Here is a 23,648-nt window from a genome sequence, read left to right on the forward strand (position 1 = left end):
GCGGCATTTTTGGCGACATCGCGTATGTGATCGTTCCACAAAAGGTGGTTGGTGATACACATACCAAGAATATCCAGATGTTCAGTTTCCTCGATGCAAGTGCCATTTATGGATAATGGCAGCGGGGGTATATTTCGCTTTAACGATACAAGACAGCATTGCGTTTTCGAAGCATTAAATTCCACGCGGTTTCTTTTTCCCCATTGTACAATGCTGTTTAGGTCGGAATTTAATGAGCTTATCATATTTTGTCGTTGCAGTTCCACATCCGAAGAAGAGGGGTGTGAATCTGAAAACGAATATGAAAAGCTAAGAGTACTATCGTCAGCGAAACAATGTATTGGGTTAGATGTTGCAGACAGGAGATCATTAATAAAAATGAGAAAGAGTGTTGGAGATAGAACAGAGCCCTGGGGCACACCAGCATTTATTTTGTGGTTTTCAGACTTGAATCCATCCAATACAACTTGTATTGAACGATTCGAAAGGTAATTACTAATCCAATGAAGGAGGGATTCATGCAAACCGAAAGCACTTAGTTTCGATAAGAGAGCCTGATGCCAAACCCTATCAAATGCTTTTGAAATATCTAGTGCAATAATCTTACTTTCTCCAAAGCTATGTAAAGATTTGCTCCACTGTTCGGTGAGATGAACCATGAGATCACCAGTGGACCTATTGCTACGAAAGCCATACTGTCGGTCATTAAGAAGCTTCCGTTCTTCAAGATATTTCTTGAGCTGATAATTAATCAGCGTTTCCATGACCTTGGAAAGAAGGGACGTAAGCGCAATCGGTCGATAGTTAGACGGTGAGGAAGATTCGCCTCTTTTGGGAATAGGCTGGACAAATGCGGTTTTCCATCCGCTCGGAACGAGACCTGAGGAGTAGGACAGATGAAAAAGCTTACGCAGTGGTTTTGCCAGCGATGAAGAACACCTCTTCAGAACAATAGCGGGGATACCATCCGGACCAGCAGATTTGTGTATGTTAAGATCTTTTAGGACCCTCGCCGTAATTTTGCCGTAATTTTTGGTCATGTAAAAAATTTGGTCCGTCGAAAATGGGCGTTGCAGGCCTTCCTGGCTTGCTTGAACTTATTCCGGTTTTCCTCAGTTGGATTGGCTTTAAAACAACGGAAACTTACCTTCTTAACCCTAATAACCTCTTTACAGCTCGCATCGAACCATGCGTTTTCCTTAGGTCTGATGCTTTTAACCCTATTCGGGATAAAAGTTCTCATTCCCAGGAGAATCAAACTTGTGATCATATCAGCGCTGGCGTCAACGTCACTATCGAGGAAGCATAGTGACCAGTTAAAGATCCTGAAGTAATTATTGAGACCGTCCCAGTTGGCTTTCTCGTATTGCCAAACGGTTCTCTTATTAGCTCTTTCTTTAACTGGAGAGTTTTTACACGAGAAATTTGCTGATATGACACAATGGTCAGATGTGCCTAGAGGAGATAGGACACTAATAGTGTACTTACCAGGGTCAGAGGTAAGAAACAAGTCAAGAGTGTTTTCTGCTCGACCTACCACGTCCGATATTCGAGTGGGCTCGTTGACCAGCTGAGTTAGGTGGTTTAACTCAGCGAAGATCTCAGCACACACTCCTTCTGGTGTTGACTGGCCCGAATGTTGAAGCCATGAAGAATTGTGTACATTAAAATCGCCCGTAACAACGATTTCAGTGCGAGGATAGGACGAAACAATTCTTTGGATGGAATCAGACAAAGCATCAAATTCACGAGAAGTTGATACTCTGTCTAGATTTGGACTTCGATAAAGGAAGCAATAGTGAATGATTTGCTTATTCACGGAAAATTTAAACCACATAAAATTGAAAAAAGAATTTGTGCAGAGACCATATTGTGGCAAAAACTGATAAGCAACATCATTCCTAATGTAAATGGCGAGACCATGGTGGGAAAAGAATAATGGCACCAAGTTATACCCTTGAATAAAGAATTCAGTGGGATCGGAATCCTCACCCACTTGGGTTTCACTTAGTGCCAATATAGCTGGCCTGTTTAAAGCAGTATGGGAGTACACAGAAAGAAAATTCGATCTAAGCCCACGAATATTACAATAATCTACCCTGAAATTTCCAGCCATTGCAAATAAAAGAAACACAAAAACCAAAACAGACGAAGAGTTTTTATTATAATTACAATTACAATTACAATTACAATTACAATTACAATTACAATTACAATTACAATTACAATTACAATTACAATTACAATTACAATTACAATTACAATTACAATTACAATTACAATTACAATTACAATTACAATTACAATTACAATTACAATTACAATTACAATTACAATTACAATTACAATTACAATTACAATTACAATTACAATTACAATTACAATTACAATTACAATTACAATTACAATTACAATTACAATTACAATTACAATTACAATTACAATTACAATTACAATTACAATTACAATTACAATTACAATTACAATTACAATTACAATTACAATTACAATTACAATTACAATTACAATTACAATTACAATTACAATTACAATTACAATTACAATTACAATTACAATTACAATTACAATTACAATTACAATTACAATTACAATTACAATTACAATTACAATTACAATTACAATTACAATTACAATTACAATTACAATTACAATTACAATTACAATTACAATTACAAATGTATTTAAAAAAAATTAAATTAAGAAGATTACACTTTGGCGTATGAGTGCTATTTTATTTCAAAATTTGATTTCATTTAAAACGTTGTTTCTTAACTACGGCCTTGAGTAAACCATCAATATATTTATACCATTAAAAGCTGTTTCTATCACCGACTAAATACCTACTCAAAACCTTATCTTAACTTATCTTTATCGTATACATTGTATAAAATTTCTGCTTCGTTTGTTTTTTGCTTTTATTTTAAATGAAACATTCGTTCCATTAGCTTCGGAATTGGAAATTGTGTAGTTTTGCTCTAAGAAATTAAAACTTGATCTAAAATGTTTGTGAAATTCTTCGGAGGTCTTGTCCTATTGGGATTCTTTTACATCCAACTAGGTTTTTTATTTTTGTTTTATTTTTAATTGAGTTCAAGTGTGTGATAATTTATTTTTAGCTAATTCATTGGAATGCTACAGTTGTGATTCAATGCAAGGCTGTAAATCACCAGGGAAAATAACTTGCAACTCAAACAATTCCAATCAAACAAACAGATATTTAACGCAGCATTTCAATCAAAATTTGACTAATGTAACTTCATCAAATTTCAAGTGCGTATTCTTAAATTATACAACAAGTAAGTAAATCTTTTTTTATTAAATGTTTGAACTACAATATGATTTATTTATTTTTAGGGCAATCATCGTACAGTAATATAACTTACAAAGGATGTGCTTTTGATCGCACCCCAGTTTGCGAACTTTATCCCAGAAATCCTGCTTTACAAAAACAAAAATGTATTCAATGCAGTGCTAAGCTTTGCAATCCTGCAGGTACATTCTCTTCAAGTAGTTTAACTGTGATTGCTTCAATTATTGTAGTGACCCTGTACAAAGCTTTGAATTTGTAAACAAAAAACTGTTGAAACTAAGATCTGTTTCGATTTTTAAAATGTGTACCTATTTATAATTTTTTTCTAAATAAAAATCGTGTAATAAGAACAAACAAGAAGTTTAAATGAATCAAAATTGAGACTTTTTGTAGATTTTAAAATGACGAAAGATACATACATGACGGAGATAATGAAAGAATTTAATCTTTTTTGAAAGAAACATTCCATTGATTTCAATTGAAAGAATTCATCAATCGACTATCATATCCATCCTTTTATTTAGAATAAAAGATAGTGAAAAGAACTCGAAGAAGATATAACGCATGGGTTTTAAAAGATTAAAGTATTATTTCTAAAGTGCACGTGGAACATATGAATACAGTCTTCAAATAAATTCGTTAAAGATTGCACAATACAATTGCATACAAAATTGTATGCACGTTACAACTATTAAATCAACAAGTAAATAAGTTTAAAAAAAGATTTTTTACTTAACTCAGAACATTTTCAGATAAGATTTCAAGAAATGTAATCATTAACCTAATAATTATTGATCACTATTGAAATATAAACTATTTAAAATGTCAGAACTCTTGAGAAGTGTTTATCTCTTTGAGTGTTTACCAATAATATGCTTGAAATGAAATCAATTAACATTTGTGAAATCAGAGACAGAGAGATTAAAGAACCTCGACTTAAGTGTTTTCTACGAATATGTCATATCATAAAACATGAAGCAAATAACCTTTTATATTATTATCTTATCGACATTTTAACAATAAACAGTTTGAATCACAACTTAAAAAAATCGATCGAAGAAAAGATTAAAATAAAGGTGATTCTAAGCTCATAAAATTTTCTATTGCTATACACATTATACACTCATCAGATCTGGGTGGATACTTCATGATATCTACACTCCTCTATATATTATTCAAAATATATCTAACTTGTTTATCTGCATTATTTTTATATAAAATTCCATAGAATCATGGCCAATTTATATGTTGAGACGTTTTGGGTCCAAATATCATGCACTAAATCATACTCTTTCCGACCAACGACGACGACCATGACGATGACGACGGATTCCCTTAAGTGTCTTATACTGCATAATTTGTCCCCCCATATATACTTGTACTACCAAGCAAACAAGACACACACTATCTCCGCATGTCTCCGCATAACAAAAACAACAACAAACCCTGCTACTATCCTATCACCACAAGATGGAATGCAGCAACGAAGCTTTTAGTGTGACAAATTTAATCTATGCTCTTGATAGTTTCCTTCCTATCTTTCGGATAGTTCCTTCTGTCGGCACATAATATGTCATATTGCATTCATACACAACACTTACATATTTTCAAAAACCCTGTACTGCATCAGTAGGACTATGAGGCTATGTGTACATTCTAGGACGCACGACCCACACGAACATGCATTCCACACATGCTCAACTTTTGACAGAATGTTGAGTTAAGAAAATAAAAAAATAAATTAAATCAGCAAACCACATAATGAGTTTTGTAAACATCTTATTTCCCTTGCATTTCAAATCTTTATTCAAAACGTGTCAGAACCCATGGCATAAGCTTGTGTTTCTGCAAATAGGGTTTTGTGGAATGCGGGATATAAATACTCCATTAGAACTTTAAGAAATTGTCTCGAAAAGAAATATTACGAATATGTGGAAATTTATCTAAGCTTTGTTCAAAACCTAAACGAATTCGAAGTCTTTGAAATTAGAAAATGTATGCTTTAAACAATATAATAAAAATGTCCTCTGCAACTGCGCTTAGTGGTTGTTGAAAATAAAGGTAGCATTGTTAATCATATTTTTTAATACCAGCAGCATTTACTCCATTCTCATTTTAAGTAAAGTCCAATAACATCAGCATCAAAATTCCACCTAATTTACTGTTGTCTGCCGATCGTTCCATTATTTGCAATGGAATGGTTAAATAATCACGTACTTGGAAAATGACTTAATATGGATTATTCCTTTACATGACCTTAATATAGTTAATTATGCCCCTCACCTGATGCAAAAAATTTGCTTGCTTCCATTTCTTCATTTGGATTTACATCTTTGATAAACACGTCCACTGAAGGACTTCCTTGCTTGGACAATATGTTTTTAAGACTTCACAAAAATAATAATGTGGGTTTTCAAACAGAGTTTTCTTAATGGGGATTACTAACCATTGCTTAACAAGTTTTCAATTTTATTGTAGTCAAAAATGGCAACCCATTGCACATGTAAAAACTTTTCCAAAAATAAATTTGTTTTCCTTAAAAACAGCTTTGTCATTTCAGTTTTGGTATGAGGTTCAATCCAATGAAACCTTCAATTGCTTTCGATTCGTTTCTTAATAAGATCCAAAATTTGTAGGGATAACTATTTTAAGAACAAGTTTTTCGAAAACGCAGGTAACTCCTGCAGAAAGGAATGGGGGGCTATAAATGAAGCTTTAAATTAAACTAAACTAATTGTCGATTTGTGCGCAGAAAGTGAGGGCACTATTGTCAATAATCCTTCTTCTCTTGAGAGTTCATGATTTCTATGGTAATTTAAGTCAAAATACTGACAGGCCCAATTTGACAGGTTACCGCCAATGTGCTAGACCTATTGTAATTGAAAAATGTTGTGCAGAAACATTTTCCCTAAGCACTTTTCTGCTATGGAAATTCATAAAATTATTACGTCTCTCAAAAGGTCTAATTTTACATCTGATGATTTGATTTGATTGGCTAAGATCTTGAAAAGTATTTTTTAGCTTGTATCTGACGTACTTGAATATATATTTAGCCAAAGCGTATAATAAGGGGTATTTTTCCTGGCAAACTACTTGTATCAATAATTATAGACCCATTTCACTATTAGAATTTTTTCTAAGGTCTTTAAAAAGGATATGCAATCAAGGATGCTTTCCTTTTTCTATAGAAATTAATTTTTAGTATTTCTCAGTTCGGGTTTAGGAAAGCGAAATCTACAGAAAATATTTTATCATAGTCTTAATGAATCTGAGGTTTCGGCTTCCCTATTCATTGGCATAACTAAGGCTTCGGTCTTTGTTCAAAATTTTAAGGGTAAAATAACTGCGTTTGCAGATTACACAGCATCAACTTACTCTACAGAAGCTTGGTAGGTCTTAAACATTTGTGTTAATAGTGATTTGGAAACTCTCCACCAATGGTTTTTACTATAAGTGCAATAACTTAATTCATGTTTTACAATCTTTTCGGTGCAATTTCTACTTTAAAGCATAGTAAACTTTGATCTGTTGAATTCTCTGATATTGAACACCTTGAAATTGTTAAATCATTAGGTGTTATTTTAGAATGTAGATTGATTTAAAAAGGAACAAACTTCAAGCCTTACTAAAACTTTAGAACGGGTTTTGGGTAAATTTTATTATCTTTACCTCTATTGTGGCCAAACAGTTTTAAAGCACCACTAAAGGAGTCTGATGATCGGGTTGGCCCCCGTGAAATAGCTATAACTCCAGCCTATGAACTTGGTGGTAGCACACACAAGTTGTTGTTGTTTCATTCTTATATTCAATAAATATAAATTCGGCAAGCAGCTGCCTTAAACTGTAAGTATAAAATTTCATACAAAAACCTCCTTAAAAAAATTGTAGTTTTAAAATTAGTTTATAATTTATATTAGATTGTCAGTTTAACGGTGCATTTGACTCTTACCATATGGTAATTGAATGGTCCTATCCATCTTATATAATAAGCTGAGGCTTTTGCGGGTACTGCCTTTTGTTAAATAAAGTAAAGTTTAAACAAAAAAATATTCTCCATTTATTTTAAAATTGTTTGTTAACAAAAATATAGTAGCAGAATGTTATTAGGAAGTTAAACGTACGTTCGTACGTTCGCGACGTTTTCTTCGTTGTCCATAGCTCAAGAACCAGAAGAGATATCGGTTTCAAATTAATTTTGAGATAGATAATAAGGCAGAAAGATGCAGAAAGGGCTCTCAAGAAAATTGAGAGGGTGGTTTTTTTTACCAGAGCAGTTAAAAAAAAGGTGAACATTTTGGTTAAGCCTAAAAATCTTACGAACCAAAAACGCTATAGAATCGAATTAAATTTGATATAATATATTGTACCGTGATACCAAACAAGTATATTTTTTTGAAAAAAATCGAATTAAGGGTTTTTTATAAATCAAAAAAAAAAAAAAACTGAAAACAAAATTGGTCACCGCGAAAATGAAATGATATTATCACCAAAAAGAATATTGTGCAACTAAAAATAACGTTTTCAACATCTTGTAAAATTTTGAGAAAAATCGAATTGACAGTTTTTTTTTTATAAAAAATAAAAACCTGAAAAAAAACATAGTTTTTAAAAATTGAATTTCGGCTTAAATATCTTTTCAAAAATTTTAGATTATGGCTTCCATCTTATTTTCACTTATTAAAAATATTGTTATCAACAAAAATAATTGAAAAAAAAACGAAATGACAGTTTCTTACAAAAAAGTAAAAACCTAAACAAAGAAATTAATAAAACTTGGTGAAAATTGATTTTCGGCTCAAATATCTTTTAAAAACTTGGAATATTGGCTTTAAACTACTTTTAAATTTTAAAAAATATTGTTGTCAACATTCAGTAAAATTTTGAGAAAAATCTTATTGACAGATTTTTAACAAATAATAAAAACCTAGCAAAAAAACAATACTAAAACTTGGTAAAAATTTACTTAAGACTCAAATAGCTTTTCAAAAATTAAAAGTATTGTCTTCAAACTATTTTTATTTCACAGAAAATATTGTTTTCGATATTTAGTAGTTTTCTAATAAAAATATAACAGCCCGTTTTTTCATAAAAACAAATAAAATCTACAAAAAATAGTACGCAAATTTAGTAAAAATTGATGTTCGGTTCTTGATATCTCTCAAATTTATTTCTTTCATCCAACTTGTAGAAATTTAAGAAATGCTATTTAAATTGATAAAAATGTGTTTTCGACTAAAAATCTATTTAATAAAACTAGATTTTCAAACTAAACTATTTCTTTATTTGAAAAGCTTTGTTGGTAATTTTAAAATTTTTAAGATTAATTCAACTGACAACTTTTTTAACATAACACGAAAACCTACAAACTTTTAAGCAAGACAAATCGACAAACGGGATGGGAAGTTATCAGTGTGGGTCGCATCGCAGCCTCTTTTCTTATTAATAAATATATATAAGGAAAAACAATGGGACAAAAAGTTAAAAGTTCTAGGTTAGGTAAAAAGTGTCGTCAACTCAATTTGAAAACCCCTACATTTTTTATTCCTATTTTAAACCATTGATATAGATTCAGAATTATTAAACGTTTCTATTGCTTCTATACGCGAAAGTATTTTAAAGCTAAATGAATGTTTCAGTATTGGTTCTGATAGAATACCATTATTTATGTTGAAAAAATGTGTATCTTATATTTTCCATTTATTGTTTCTTATTTTCAAATGTAGTTCCCCGATTTTTAAAAATATTCACACCCAATGATGGATATTATTAGCATTTAAAGTATTTAATAAATAATGATATAATAATGGTATATGATCTTAAATAATTCAACTTTCAATTTTAATTACATACTTTTTGAATATCTTTAAATGAAAATTTGGTTACAAAAAAAACAAACAATCATTTGCATGAAAAGTTTTCAGTGTGGCTCGCATCCTAGTCTCTTTTAATTTGTCAGGAATCGTTTATACTTTAGTTTTATTCCTTTGAACTGATAAATCCAACTCATTTGAAAAGAAGAGTCTCTTCATTCTTGGAACATTAAATTACATTTGGATCATAAATATTAATAAATACCAAACTCATTATTACTCCCAACTGACCAAAAATACACAAAACACTCCTTCATTTTATCACACCATTGTCCAATGATGTTGAATACTCTACAAAATTTTCGACAGAACTTCAATTTAAATTCAATCCCCATTCGGAGCACCCTCATACCTTCGAGTATCTTACCTACCTTACCTAATATGCTCCATTCAGAAGAGCTAGAAAAGATTTGTGGCCTCATGTGGTAGTGGCAACTACATTCATGCATAGATGTACATAGTACTGATAATGCCAAATCAAAGGTGTGGAAAAGATGAATTCATGTTGTATGTGCAATGTGCAATCTTCTGGTGTTCCACAAATCTTTCCTGCTCCATGGCATAAGAGTAGTCATTATTTTCCCTTAAAAGTATACAAAGATAGTACAGAGATACCACCTGCCACCTTCAAAAGGATTCCTGCTACGTATACAATTATACATACTCATACATGTATATGCCTACAAACTTGTAAGTGGTTCCCTTGCTGACATAGAGTACGACGACGACGAAGCGACGAAGACCGCCGAACAGATCTCCATTTGGTTTCAGGTCTTCTACTCCAGTCAGTGTTTCGTATGAATAATGAGCAACAACATAGAACTTTTTAAGGTGTGGTATACGACTGCAGCTGGAACCTATAAAAATTTTGGTTTCTCCATGAAAATTCAGTGAAAACAAATGAGGAAACCCCAAAGAGTCAGGAATCAACTCACATAAATATACCCAAACTCTAGACTCCAGAGAGCTTCGGTTGGTCTTTGGTACATATGTATGCACTATGCATATGAAACTGACTAGTTTTGTATTACATTCGGTACACCCTATAGTAGATCCGTTTATATGGTTTCTTCCATCGAATTCTCAGAGTTCCTGTTGAATCTCAAGTGCAAGGGCATCCTACTCCTGCTCCTGGGTTGGATGACTTTAGTTTTTGCTCTTGTTGTACTCATATAGACTATATATGGATTGAGAATCCAACAATAAAAGAGGTGATGTTCATATAAAAGAAGAACTATATTCACTGGCAATGGCAACGCAGCACAATGCAAGAACCAAGCTGCCAGGACAGCTTCTCCAAGGCACTTGTACCAATGTACCTCTCTACATCTACCACTTTATTTTATTTAAATCGCGATTGAATAGGGATTTATGGCTGCTACATGGAATGTGTTAGCAACTTGTGGTTTTGAATTTATGTCTTTGGAATGCGTTTTTCACAGTTATATTGCATAGAGTGTTAGTTGGTAATGCATCCACATCTCCACCTTTTGGCTGCCATCAATATTATGGTATCCACACTTTCATTGTGTGATGGTGTTTTTTCTTTTCTTAATGTGAAGAGCAGTGTAGTATTATAGTTGCCCCAGTTAAGCATTTTATTTTTGAGCTTCAGAGCAATAAGACGGTATGGCGATAAAAGTTAATATGAAATTCAATAGAGTATGATCCATATTCACGATGGTTTTGACCTATATTTTTTTAGCAGTTTAAAGACGTACATATTAAAGCATTGACTTATGAGTCCAAAATATATAGTTGGATTGATATTACGGTGCCCTTAAATAAGGTTAAGTGAAATTAGACCAACTTTTAAAAAACTGAGTGAAATAAGGCCAATTTTCAGCAATATATTGCAGTTTGACCAAGTAAAATAATGCAAAATTATGTTGATAGATAAGACCAACTTTTTTTTTACGGTGAGGTCTCCCTGCAACCCCTCTACTTCGGCACACTACAGAATTTGGGGAAGATGCGAGTTTGGGTGTATGTAAAAGATACTTTTGAAAACCAATTTGGCTTAACTTCACCAACTGTTGGAAGTTGATTTTATAACACTTCATAAAAGTGAAATGAGGCCAAATCTTGCATTTGACTTTATTTCACGGCCTTTCAGAACTTGGTAACTTCTTTATTTCGAATTATAACGGTTTTCTAGTTTTTATAAAATTTTGAAAAACATCTAATTTAAGTCGGCTTTTTACTCACCTTGTCAACGTTTTTGGCTTTAATATTTTTGCCATTTTAAAACAAAATCAAACCAAATTTGGTCGTGAAAAATTAATGAATACTTTAAGATTCAATGTAACCCAATTTCGCAGCAAAAACCAGTAAAGGTATAGACAGAAATATACAGAAAACACTTTTATAAAATATTGAGTTTATGGTGTTTTTATAACAGCAATTTAAGATAAATTGAACAGTTTCGTTGACCAAAAATATCTCACGAACCAATAATGCTGGTAGATTCCTATAAGTTTCACATTCTATAATGTGACGTGATACCAAAGAAGTATAATTTTGAAAAAAAGAGGCTGGAATATGACCCATACTGATAACTTTCCATCCCGTCTGTAGATTTGTCTTGCTTATTCTTAAAATCTATTTATGTAACAAAACAAAAACTTTAAATTGATTTCCTGGTTTGACAATATAACACATTATTGACATCTATATCTATGTCTGCATGTACATTGTACATCCAACAACAAATAATGCAAATATTATAATAGACTCACCTAATTTGCATCCCATCATCATGCTACACTTATACGTGATGCCATTTTGTTTTTAAGAATATTATTCATCATACACAAACAAAAATATTAAGTAAGAAAAGCATGATAAAAGCTAAGAAGCTGGTAGTATATCATAAGGACGAAAATTCAGGACTATCTAGCGACACCGACAACGGCAAAGACAACAACGTAGCTGACAACAACGACGACGACAACGACGGAACATTTTCAATTTTGTATGCAATGTGAATACATTATATGATGAGATGCAAATTTCCTTAAAGCAAATAATAATAATAAAACAAAAACGAAATAGAAATAAAGAAACAAAAATAAAAACAGGAAATAGGAAGAAAATAAGAAACAAAATAAAATTAATTAGTCCGCCACGATTTTATTTAGAAAAAGAGATACTTGAAACCTTTTGTATCGATATACATAGATGTTAAAAATTCTGATTTCATTGAAGGATGCAGTCCTTCCTTTGAAAATATGTTAACTACATAGCTCTTCTGTTACTGTCAACTAATATTTGACATTATCTTTGCAGCGTTATGTATATATTATTATATTTTCGGTTTAGATAAAAAATAGAATGGATTTCCTGTAGTTGAACGTAAAAACATTTAATTTGTCAAATGAAAAATCAATGCATACATTCCACATTTTGCATTGAATGATATTTGTAAAAGAAATCTATAATGCACAGAGGGAAAGTATAAAATTCTCGCAAACTAATGAATGGGGTTTTCCAAACATAAGTTTCAATTTGAATATGCTATTCTAAAAATATACTAAAAATGGAACACTCTTTAACAACGCATTGACGTTAAAATCTTAATCATCGAACAATCGCTATTTTGCAAAGAAATTGGACAACATGTACCTGTGATTTAAGACCTTATCTTAAATCTGAAATTCGTGAAGTTATTGAGTTATTATTATAAGTATGACCGAAGTTGCGCTCGAGGGCACGAATCAATTGTTTAACAGCGGTTCTACTTTAATGGAGCTGGTTATTTCTATAGAGCAGAAACCGTAAAAATAGCGTTAGAAAAGGATGAGACAAAAAACTTAAGAGCGATGTTTAAGCTACTTAAATGATCCAATGAAGATATTACCACTAATCAATTTAAATTCTCTACGTTCAATACTGTCCAAGACGCTTAAAGAATTGTACCAACCCGGAGAGATCATAGTGGAAGAACAACTTCTTGTAACGCCTTGCATCATCTTGCGGAATTTTTGGCGACATCGCTTATGTGATCGTTGGTTGGTGATACACATACAGAGAACATAGAGCTGTTCAGTCTGATTGATTCAAGTGCCATCCATGAATAGTGGCAAGGGAGGTACATCTCGCTTTAACCAAGAAAGCGCCAACCTGCTGGAACCACATGTCGTCTAGGTCCATATGGATGCATTATCACCTGGAGAGCCTCGAGTGGATTGGTGTGGTCCCATGTATGGCGATTTTGCTGTTAACACAGCAATTCATCGAAAAATGCGCCTCGTCACTAAAAATGATTTTTCGGCCAAAAATGGGCTTCCTTTTCTAAACGATTCGAAACCAAGTCAGTGAACAAACTGCTGTCTATGATCATTAACTTTGAGCTCCTTAGTCAGTTAGATCTTGTTCGATTGTTGGCCCAAATCCCGACGCAAAATTCGACAAGTTGAGGTCTGTAAAAAGACGAGTTCTTGTGCACAGCGAGGAATAGACTACCTGGAGTTCTGCTAAACACTTTCACGGACCGCGGTGATGTTCCCGGCCGATCCTTGAACGTACGGGTGTTGGCTTATTGTTTCAATGGCAAATCCAGGGGGGGTCGTAGGGGTCATGACCCCCCTGGGAGATAAATTGTTTGATTTTTCGTAAGAAATTCCTTTTCAATCAAAAGTAATCGTATTGCGTTAATGGATGTGACCCCCATTATATTATAAATTATATATTTTTTTTATATCAAAACAACATTTGTATTTTACTTCCTTAAACTTTGTTACTAAAAGTACTACTTTTAACTGAGGAATTGACCAAGAACATAATATGAATCGGAAATTCAGCCGTTTCCAAAAACGCAGAACAAATTCATCAAAAAAAACTACGTTTCAAAACCATTTCTTACATTTCTGCGTGAAATTCAGCAAAAACCCTCTAAACTATGGTGTTTTAGCTCTTAAATATGGCATAGGTATTCAGAAAACTTTTGGAATATAGGAATGCTTTCATATGTAGGGAGTCATACACATTAAATAGTTATAGACCATATTTTGCTGGACAGCAGTGTTCTAAAATAATTTGATAACTAAAGTAATTATTTTAGCAATTAAAATGTGTAAAGGTTAGGTTAATATACTCGTACACATTATGTTATTTAAATTTTGTTAGCCTCCTTTTATAAACATTAAAGAACATTTTTAAGCGGATAGTAAAAACTCATCTAATCACACCCAACATGATGAAAAGTCTGGATCCGCCCTTGGATTGTTTACTGAACCGGTCGTCTCAAATTTAGCTACTAAATGTTGAAGCATTGTCTGTGAAGGGCCACCACGTCCACCGTAAAATGGGAGCAATGGGCGCAACGTTTACGAATACTCGTTTTGATTAAAAAGTTTTATCATTTGAACGTGCTGTTTAATCGTGTTACTTTCCATGATGATTTGGCATAAACAAATGAATAATGAATAAAGACTTCACAGATTTCACCAAAACAAAATGGGCGACACGGGCCATCTAAATCTACCCGCGCCGATTGAAAAACCCTTTATAAGAGAGCCTGATGCCATACCCTATCAAGTGCTATAATAGTACTTTCTGCAAAACGATGTTAAAATTTGCTTAACTGTTCAGTGAGATTAACCATGAGATCATCAGTGGACCTATTGCTGCGAAAAAAATTCAGATGGTCATTAAAAAGCTTTCGATCTTCGAAGCCACGTAAGTGCAATCGGTCAATATTTAGAAAGTGAGGAGGGTTTGCCTTTTTTGGGGATGGGCATTTGGCAACGAAAAATGAAACAAGAGTTTTAAAAATAGTGAACTTGAATAATTTCCACAAATTCAAAATTTGAGTGTTTTTGACTTAATTTTTCTTTTAAAATATTAATAGAACAAAAAACATCAAACAATGCTTTTTTCTCGTGCAGATAAAAAAATAAAAATAAATTCGGTGGTGCAACACCGTTGATAATTACCATCCATCATGCCACTGCAACCGGTACTACAGATAAGAAGTTTTATTTCCAATAATAGAAAAATTGTATGTGAAATAATTAAAGCTGGATTCCACATCAATATGATGTGAAATAAAAGTTAAGTGTGGCAATTTTGTGGGAAATGCTAAAGGTATTATACAAAAAAAAACATTTGGGAAACTTTAGTAATCGTTTAAATTATTTAAATAAGATGTTTTCCGAAAGAAAGAGAAAACCTTGAATAAGAGATCATCAATTTAATATTATATTTTGAGAAAACTGTATTTTTATTTTCTTAACACAAACTGAAATTGCCTTTAAATTCCTGAAACTCGCCTTGAATTTCATTTTTTTGGCACACATAGGCTATCTTAAAGCTTATTTTTGTCTTCTCAAAATTTGCATACTTTTTGAAATGAATTTGCATAATTTTTTGTCTTCTAGCAAGTGCTCCAATCAACGAGTAAGCAATAAATGATACTGATAATAATAGACTCACGAAAATTATGTCAGAAGTTAATAATGTAAATTTTCCTTAAAAAAAATACATGTATGTAGGCATTTCCACAGAATCTTTCATTTTCAACAATTGAAATTTTTTTTTTTTTATTTTGAGGCACATCTATAAACAAACATTTTCTTGGTTGTTTATCATCTAAATAACAAGAAAATACTTGCGTGATTCATTTTTAAACATCGTTAAAAAATATCTTCAGTTCTGTGCAGTGCAGTGGAGATATGTGCATTCAATGAAAAACCCTCATTTCATACAAAAATTTGATTTTGTACTGTCGTAAAAACTTTGAAACTTAAAAATTTCGATCAACGGCTTTTTTTTACTATTGATTATTCGTAAAATTATCATTCACAATCATTTATTTTTCTGTAAGATCTTATCGATAGGTGTGCCGCTAAAAAAATCACATATTCTATACCAATCACGTTTTCAATTTTAAACTTTAAAATGACATTATTTATTTTTAAATAGAGGCACATGATCCAATTAAATTTTAATTGATTTATTGATTGATAGAGAATAATTTAAGTCTCTAAAATACTACCAGAATCGATCGTTGAGAAAAAGAGAGAAAAAGATCAGATGTTAATATTTGTAAAAACGGAGGTAATCTAATTTAATTGCGTTGTACTATTTTTTAAATGGTAGCACACCTTTCTTTCGAGGTTTTTCTATCAGTGTATATTATAAATAATTATAAATTAATGATGTTAAGTTGGGTCAAAGGTCGTTGAAATGTTTTTTGTTTATAAAACTTAATAAATTTGCATCTAGTACGCTTGAAATTTGCAATATTTAAGCCTATTTTTTATTAATTTTAATTAAAAAATTTAATCCAATCAAGTCAAAAGTAGGTTATATAATTGAAATAAGTCATGATACGAAAATCTATACACTTAGAAAGTGCCAATTTCATTTCTAAGGCTTAATATACTGTGGTAACATGAAAGTTAAAAATACTGTGGAAATGCCCATGTATGTGTCAAACTTCATTTATTTTGGACTTTGCATCTATATTTTAGTAGCGTTCTTCGCATTTATTAAAATGGCAACACAATTTCTTACATTTCTGCATGAAATTCATCCCAAACCCTTCTAAAAAAAGAGGCTGGGATGCTACCCACACTAATAACTTTCCATCCCGTCTGTAGATTTGTCTTGATTAAAAGTTTGTCTATATGTTCTCGTATCAAAGTTTACCAAATTTCCGTACTAATTTTTGTAGATTTTATTTTTTATGAAAAAAAGGACTGTTGGATTTTTATATAAAAATTACTGAATATCGAAAACAATATTTTCTGTTAAATAAAATAAGTTTAAAGCCTATATTTTTAATTTTTGAAAATATATTTGAGTCGAAAATCAATTTTTACCAAGTTTTAGTATTGTTTTTTTTTTAGAGTTTTATTTTTTGTAAAAAAAACTGTCAATTCGAATTTTTTAAAAATTTAACCAAATGTTGAAAACAATATTTCTTATCAGATAAAATTAGTTTTAAGCCAATATTTAAAATTTTTGAAGAGATATTTGAGTCGAAAATCAATTTCTACCAACTTTTATACATTTTTTTTAGGTTTTTATTTTTTTGTAAAAAAAACTGTCAATTCGATTTTTCTCAAAATTTGTCCTAATGTTGAAAACAATATTTCTTATGAAATAAATTAGTAAGAAGCTATTATCTCAAAGTTTTTAAAAGATATTTGAGTCAAAAATCATTTTTTACCAACTTTTATTAATTTTGTTCGGTTTTTAATTTTTTGTAAAACAACTGTAAATTCTATTTTTTTCAAACTTTAAATGAATGTTGAAAACAATATTTCTAATAAGATAAAATTAGTTTGAAATCAATACCTACATTTTTTGAAAAGATATTTGAATCGATATTCAATTTTTACCAATTTTGAGTAATGTTTTTTAGATTTTTATTTTTTATAGAAAAAAACTGTCAATTAGATTTTTCTCAAAATTTTATCAGATGTCAAAAACATTATTATTAACGTACGGACGTACGGACATACGTACGTACACACGCACGCACAGACATCTTTCTAAAACTCTTTTATTTCGACTCTAGGGACCTTGAAACGTCGAGAAATGTCAAAATTTTCAATTTGACAAATCGGACCCATTACAATAACTTCCTATGGGAAGTTAATATTGTATTTTAGCTCTTATATAAGACCTGTTACAAAACTGTTGAAATCTTGGTATGCTATTATGTATATGTAGGGAGTCGTCTTAATTAAATAGTTAGACCATGCCTTGCTGGACAACAGTGTTCTAACAAAATCTTATAAATATAATTTTCACTGTAGCCCTAGAAGTATTTTTAAAGTAGTAAAGTCGTCTTAATTAAATAGTTAGACCATGCCTTGCTGGACAACAGTGTTCTAACAAAATCTTATAAATATAATTTTCACTGTAACTTAAAAGTAGGTCTATCAACCCCCCCCCCCCCCCTCCACTGATTCAAAGTATTGATCGACCCTTGCACCCGTTTGAAACATTTGTTATACCAGCCATATGGCAAAAAAATCAAGTTTTTGTTGTATATTCTAACCCTAATACTGTTCTAGACAAAAGCCCGATTATTGCTTACACGTTTAATTTAATGAACACATTCATTTTTCCATTTCACGTGAATTCTGTTTTTTTTTTAACTTTAGAAATTCTAAATAGTGAAACACAAATTTTTATATTTTTCACTACAGTTGATAACTAGATCTTAAAGGTGTAAATAAAATCAAGTCATTATCTATATAGACCTTGACCCTTCCAATGTCTGTTTCAGCTTTTTGCATCTAAACATTTTATTCGTGTTGAAAATGTGTAGCAAAAAACAAATCTCACTGCACGGATTTCTTTAATATTTTCCTTTTTTTTATTTTAGTTACATAAAATAAACGAAGGAAAAGAAATTGCAAAACCATGAAAGTCGCACCCGTGAAGAAGATGATGAATGAGGTTGATGAATTTGCTGAATGGCTGAATGCTCCATACTGCCGGCTTACACCATCACCACCAATACCATCACTGTCCCTATAGTCTTTTTCTTTTTTTTTCTTCTTCTAAATAGTTGAGGTTGCTTGTTTTCTTTTTTTGAAAATCCATTTGCATATTAAAATCTACACCAAGAATCTTGTTTGCATTCTCTATTAGGTGAAGATTCATAATCTTGTACTTACCATACTGGTGTTTAAAAAAAAAGTTACACAAAAAACAGAAAGATTTCAACCCTGGAAAGGTGATTCAAAATAAAAAAAAGGTCATGTTTTGTTTCTTGCTTTACCAATTAATTGGTGTCCTTTAAAAATTATGAAAAATCTTGCAGTGTCATCACAGAAAAAACCGCACTTTTACAGGATACTTAATTAATAACAAGAATTCTTTCCATTCATTCTAAATTTCTGAAATTTTGCCTTTGCAGTCGTATTAAAATTTCACATACTTATGTTTTGTTAGGGAAAAACAAAATTGCGTCGTCGTGCAAACATCAGCAACATTATCGGAGTTGATAAAATTTCCATTTAAATTTTTTCAAATTGAGAAATTAAAGACATGATTTAATACCCTAAGTGATTGCTTTCTTCGTCAAATGTTAAACAAAAAGAAATCCATCCAATTAAAATAATTTTTCCCAAACAAATGCAAGTGCACGTCTGGGAAACTTTGTCGCGGAGGAAAGAACTTTATAGAAATTTAACTTGAAAATGTCTCTTCCTTGGAATTACCCAAAACCCATGGATAACGACCGACGACGACGAGACACAGTAGAGAGAGAGATGAGGACAAGCAACTCCGCTAAGCAGGGGGTAGTGTTAATAGGTATACAAGTAACTGAATATGTGTAGTTTTGTTTGTTTGTAAAGAGATCTGTCTCCTTCTTTCCCACCAACGCAACGTAAGAAAAAACGTTAAAAACATTTCTCAAACACGGCAAAAACACTGTTGGTCCCTGGAAACAAACAAACCTAGATGTTTTCTTGGAACAACCACTGCAACACATATCGATATAGTGTAATATCGGCTCCCGGAAAAGGATAATGTCCTTGGATTTTTGAGTTTTGCAATATCTCTGGTTTGTGATATGCGATGTCTTCTTTTCGATTTTCAGACAGACAAATTTAAACCATATTAAAGATGCAATTATCACAGCTGTCAATATTCCGCGAAAGGTTGGCTGTCAAAATGTCAAGAATCCACATTGGACGCACAGTGCTACCTTTACTTATGTGCCATTGCCATATATCATTTCGATTCTGAACGAAATATTATTTTTAATGAAGTTGTTGTCCAAATCCGTTATTGTAGCGCTCGCTAGCATGACCATCACCAATGTATGTATATGGCCGCCACCAATGTCATATCTTCCGGCATTATCATCATCATCATCATCACAGGATCAGATTCAGAACCAAACTTATGTATGTTTGTATGTATGGGAAACAGAAACCACAAGGTTGGCTTCGCATCACGCATTGGGTGTTTCCGTAGAATTAATACAATTTTGGTATTATGACAAGGATGCGCACAGGTTATACGTTGTATGTGTATAGTGTGTACGTTATATGTACCTATTTAGAGAAGGCATCCAACATAAGTTGGCTATCTGTGCTTTTGCTGTTGCTGTTTCTGTTGTCCAGGATCCTGGATTGGATTGGATATACATATGTTGGGTGAATCAACACGCTTTTGGGTTGGATGGAAGCAATATTTTTCACTGTGAATTCTGTGGCGATGCCATCAATTAAAATTTGCCATCGGATAAGTCCCGCATTGGGTGTCCTTTGGGTAATTTAACATTGCTCTAGAGTTGCATCAATGCCGTACCATCAGTAAAGTTGCTTGGCTTTTGATGTTGCACAATATGCAAATACATATACACATACACTTATTGTATATGAAGAGTGACATAATGAATCATTGTTGGGTTATCTCCTGAGCCTTTGTTGGTTGTTATTCAATAATTTTCGGACGCACGAAATTGAGATGAATGGTAAATAAATGGATTTATCGATATATAAAGGGGTAAGTCTTGAATTATTATTATATTGTTTTTTTTTTTGTATTTTTTTCTTTTAACAAGATAATGTAGGTAATGAAAAACAAAAAGTATAAAAACACAATAATTATAACAATTAGCAGACAGACGATGTCGAGGAATGTGAAATTAATCCATTTTATTGGTAATATCGTGTGTGGATTAATTCTTAAGTTCTTTAAAGGTGTATTATGTTTAAGTTTCTTCCTAAATGAAAATTACGTTAAGAAGATTTTAGTTGATTCGATTATTTTCCGATACTTGAAAGCTATAGAAAACATAAAAAGAAAACGTAATCAGACTTGCACACCAAACTAGAAAATGGGGACTGAAAAAACTGTCCGGTAGAAAAATTTGACGGGCTGACCTATGAAATAAGCCACATGCGTTGCGGCAACAACTATGAAAGAAAAAAAAAAGAAAGGAGAAAAGAGTAGACTTTTTTTATTGGTTAATGTTATAGTGTTCAAAAAATTACTTGGCTTATCATTGCATATTTAACGTTCATTGATAAAGTCAAAATTCGTGTGTCGGTACGTTTGGGCTACCTTTTTTCGTCGGTCATATCACAAGCACTGTCAAAGAAATCGACTGTAATCTTGTTGGGGACCCATACACTTAGCTTAAAACAAATAATCACACGAGCCAATAATAATTCTTTTATTTTCACTGGCAACGTAAATGATGCGTTAATGAACTCAACCCATAAGAAATTTAGTGTGTTTTCACTAAATGACCGACATATTTCGAAGTAAAAAATTACTACGATAAGTGTATCCATTTCCCTCAATGCGAAAAAAATGGAATTGAAACAAGTTGAAAGGTGTAATTATTTTCTCCTTCAACTTGATCTTTCTTTTGATTCTTGATATTAGCCGGTGGTGGAACTCACAAGAAGAGTCATCTAAAAATTGATTTTTAAGTAAAATTTAGTCCCTACTTAACAACATACAACTAAATAATTTAAAGTAAAAAAAAATAAAAAAGAACTATTGTGCCAAAACTAAATTAATCTTTCATGGAATTTTTTTTATAACAAAAAAAAGAAAAAAGAAGAAAAAGCTGTGTGTCATCGTGCATTTCGGCAAAACGAGTGCACAACTATACCAAATCTTTTACGCAAAGCGCTGTCTCTCTAGCCAGTGCCTTGCCTTTCCAAACGACTCCCGTGGACAGGGACACCGAACAGCACTTCGAAGATCGTAATTACGTGTAATCATACTCTGCGTGCACATGGTCATTCGAGTCTTTCTCCACACCGGCCTAGCTTTGGTTAACCTATTTGGTTCTCGCCACTACTCTGCGCACGTCACATGCTTGGTAAACTTTATCGTAAGGCCTAGTGAAAAACTAACCTGTGACACCACTCTACGAAATTTTGTCCAAATAATCAACACCTCGTGCCCTAAACCTTGCAGCAAATTTCGTGACTTACAGAATTTCCTCGAAATAAATTCACATCATCATCTTACAATAGACCAGCAATAGACCTATTCATATCCACCAAACCTACCTACAATCCATCATCCAACACCCTATAATAGCAAATTTATATGTCAGCATCATCGTTATCATCAGCATCATTCCCAGCATCAACAACATTATTATCTCACAGCCAAGCCAAACAAAAAGATAACAACAAAGATCTACTTAAATAATCAAGAGTTAAAATTTTGTGTTCTTTTTACTTTTTTTATTCGGTCATCCCGAAACCACTCAATTAATTTTTCCGAATTCACAACACCGAAAGTTGAGTATTTCCAATTTTATCATTTTGTTTTTGTAAAGATCGTTCATTTGTTTACTTTTCTTTTATTACATATTTTTTCATTTAGCTAGAGCATCGGTTATTCAATCTGCTGTGCACAACAAATTGAGAAGCCACCGCTGCTGCGCAAATGACATGGTATATTCAACTTATAAATTCGACAACAACATTTTTTTTTTAAAAACTTAATATTACCTTCGATTGGTGAGTCGTTACATGTATATATATATTTTTTTAAATTTTTTTTATTTAAACATATGAACGAGCTATAATTATTTGAATTTATTTTTTTGTTTATTATTTTTATTATTTATTTTGGTTCCTTCAACCCTTTAAAGGGTAACATAGTAATATATATATATATATATATTATATATATATAAAAAGGTGAATACAAAAGTTCTTTCCTGAATCCATCGATAAATATGTTTGTTTTGAATATTTATTATTCGGAGTAAAGTAAAGTCAAAATACGAATTCAATATTCCTTTTTTTTATTTTAATATTTGGTTTGTTCAGATATTGAACTAATTTTTTTAGAATGTTTGATAACAACATTTATTTTTTCTTTAATTGAATAAAATTGAAGTTGATTGTAGATCTTAAAAATGAATCAAATTAAGTTTTTTTGAAATGATATTACCTTTCTAAGATGAGATTCTGATTTCGCTGTGTTAGTGTGGGTAAGTGAATTTAATGAGTGATGTGAATGGAGATCAAGTGAACCTGTGAGGTTCACTTTTCGCTATAGGGGCTTTTGCTAAAATCGAGTGGAGCATAAGCCAAGGTTTTATCTGTAATCTTTGGTTATAGATAGTGGGAGGGCAACACTCTAGGAAACCAATACCACCTTAAGGTTTCCCATAGTTTAAAGGTTTTGGATTAATATGCTGTTGTTTTATTTTGTTGTTTGTTTTTTGAAAACTATTTAAATTTATCTAGGCATGTAAAAAAATGTACGGAAGTTCAGTAGCCTGCGCAAGATCCCACCCCACCGATGAGCTGGTTTTTCGTGCATAACGCAAGCATGCCTACCGCGCATCGCTAACTGAACAACCTTTCATACTACCCATAGATTCCTGCAAGGATTCCTGTGTCCTTGGGTTTCTTTGGGATGGCTTAAGATCGTCCTTTTTGGTGTGATAGGACCAACTACCGTTACAATCTTTATGTACAGATAATAAC

The 23,648-nt window shown here is 32.0% G+C and overlaps 1 protein-coding gene across 1 annotated transcript; it reads left to right on the forward strand.

Moving 5' to 3' along the window:
• The first annotated feature begins 2,921 nt into the window (after positions 1-2,921).
• On the forward strand, positions 2,922-3,691 carry LOC129941190 (uncharacterized). The gene is made up of 3 exons (XM_056049762.1): positions 2,922-3,079; positions 3,138-3,317; positions 3,376-3,691. Exons 1-3 carry the CDS (start codon positions 3,022-3,024, stop codon positions 3,588-3,590), a joined length of 453 nt encoding a protein of 150 aa, XP_055905737.1. The 5' UTR covers positions 2,922-3,021; the 3' UTR covers positions 3,591-3,691.
• The last annotated feature ends 19,957 nt before the right edge of the window (positions 3,692-23,648 follow it).

Source organism: Eupeodes corollae, chromosome 1 (assembly GCF_945859685.1).
Source record: "Eupeodes corollae chromosome 1, idEupCoro1.1, whole genome shotgun sequence".
Classification (NCBI taxonomy): domain Eukaryota; kingdom Metazoa; phylum Arthropoda; class Insecta; order Diptera; family Syrphidae; genus Eupeodes; species Eupeodes corollae.

Excerpts from the sequence above, each read along its gene's own strand:
- LOC129941190 (XM_056049762.1), top strand. The coding sequence starts at position 3,022 with ATGTTTGTGAAATTCTTCGGAGGTCTTGTCCTATTGGGATTCTTTTAC. Across the intron at positions 3,080-3,137 it reads ATTCTTTTACATCCAACTAG|CTAATTCATTGGAATGCTAC; the intron begins GTTTTTTATTTT and ends ATTTATTTTTAG. Across the intron at positions 3,318-3,375 it reads ATTCTTAAATTATACAACAA|GGCAATCATCGTACAGTAAT; the intron begins GTAAGTAAATCT and ends ATTTATTTTTAG.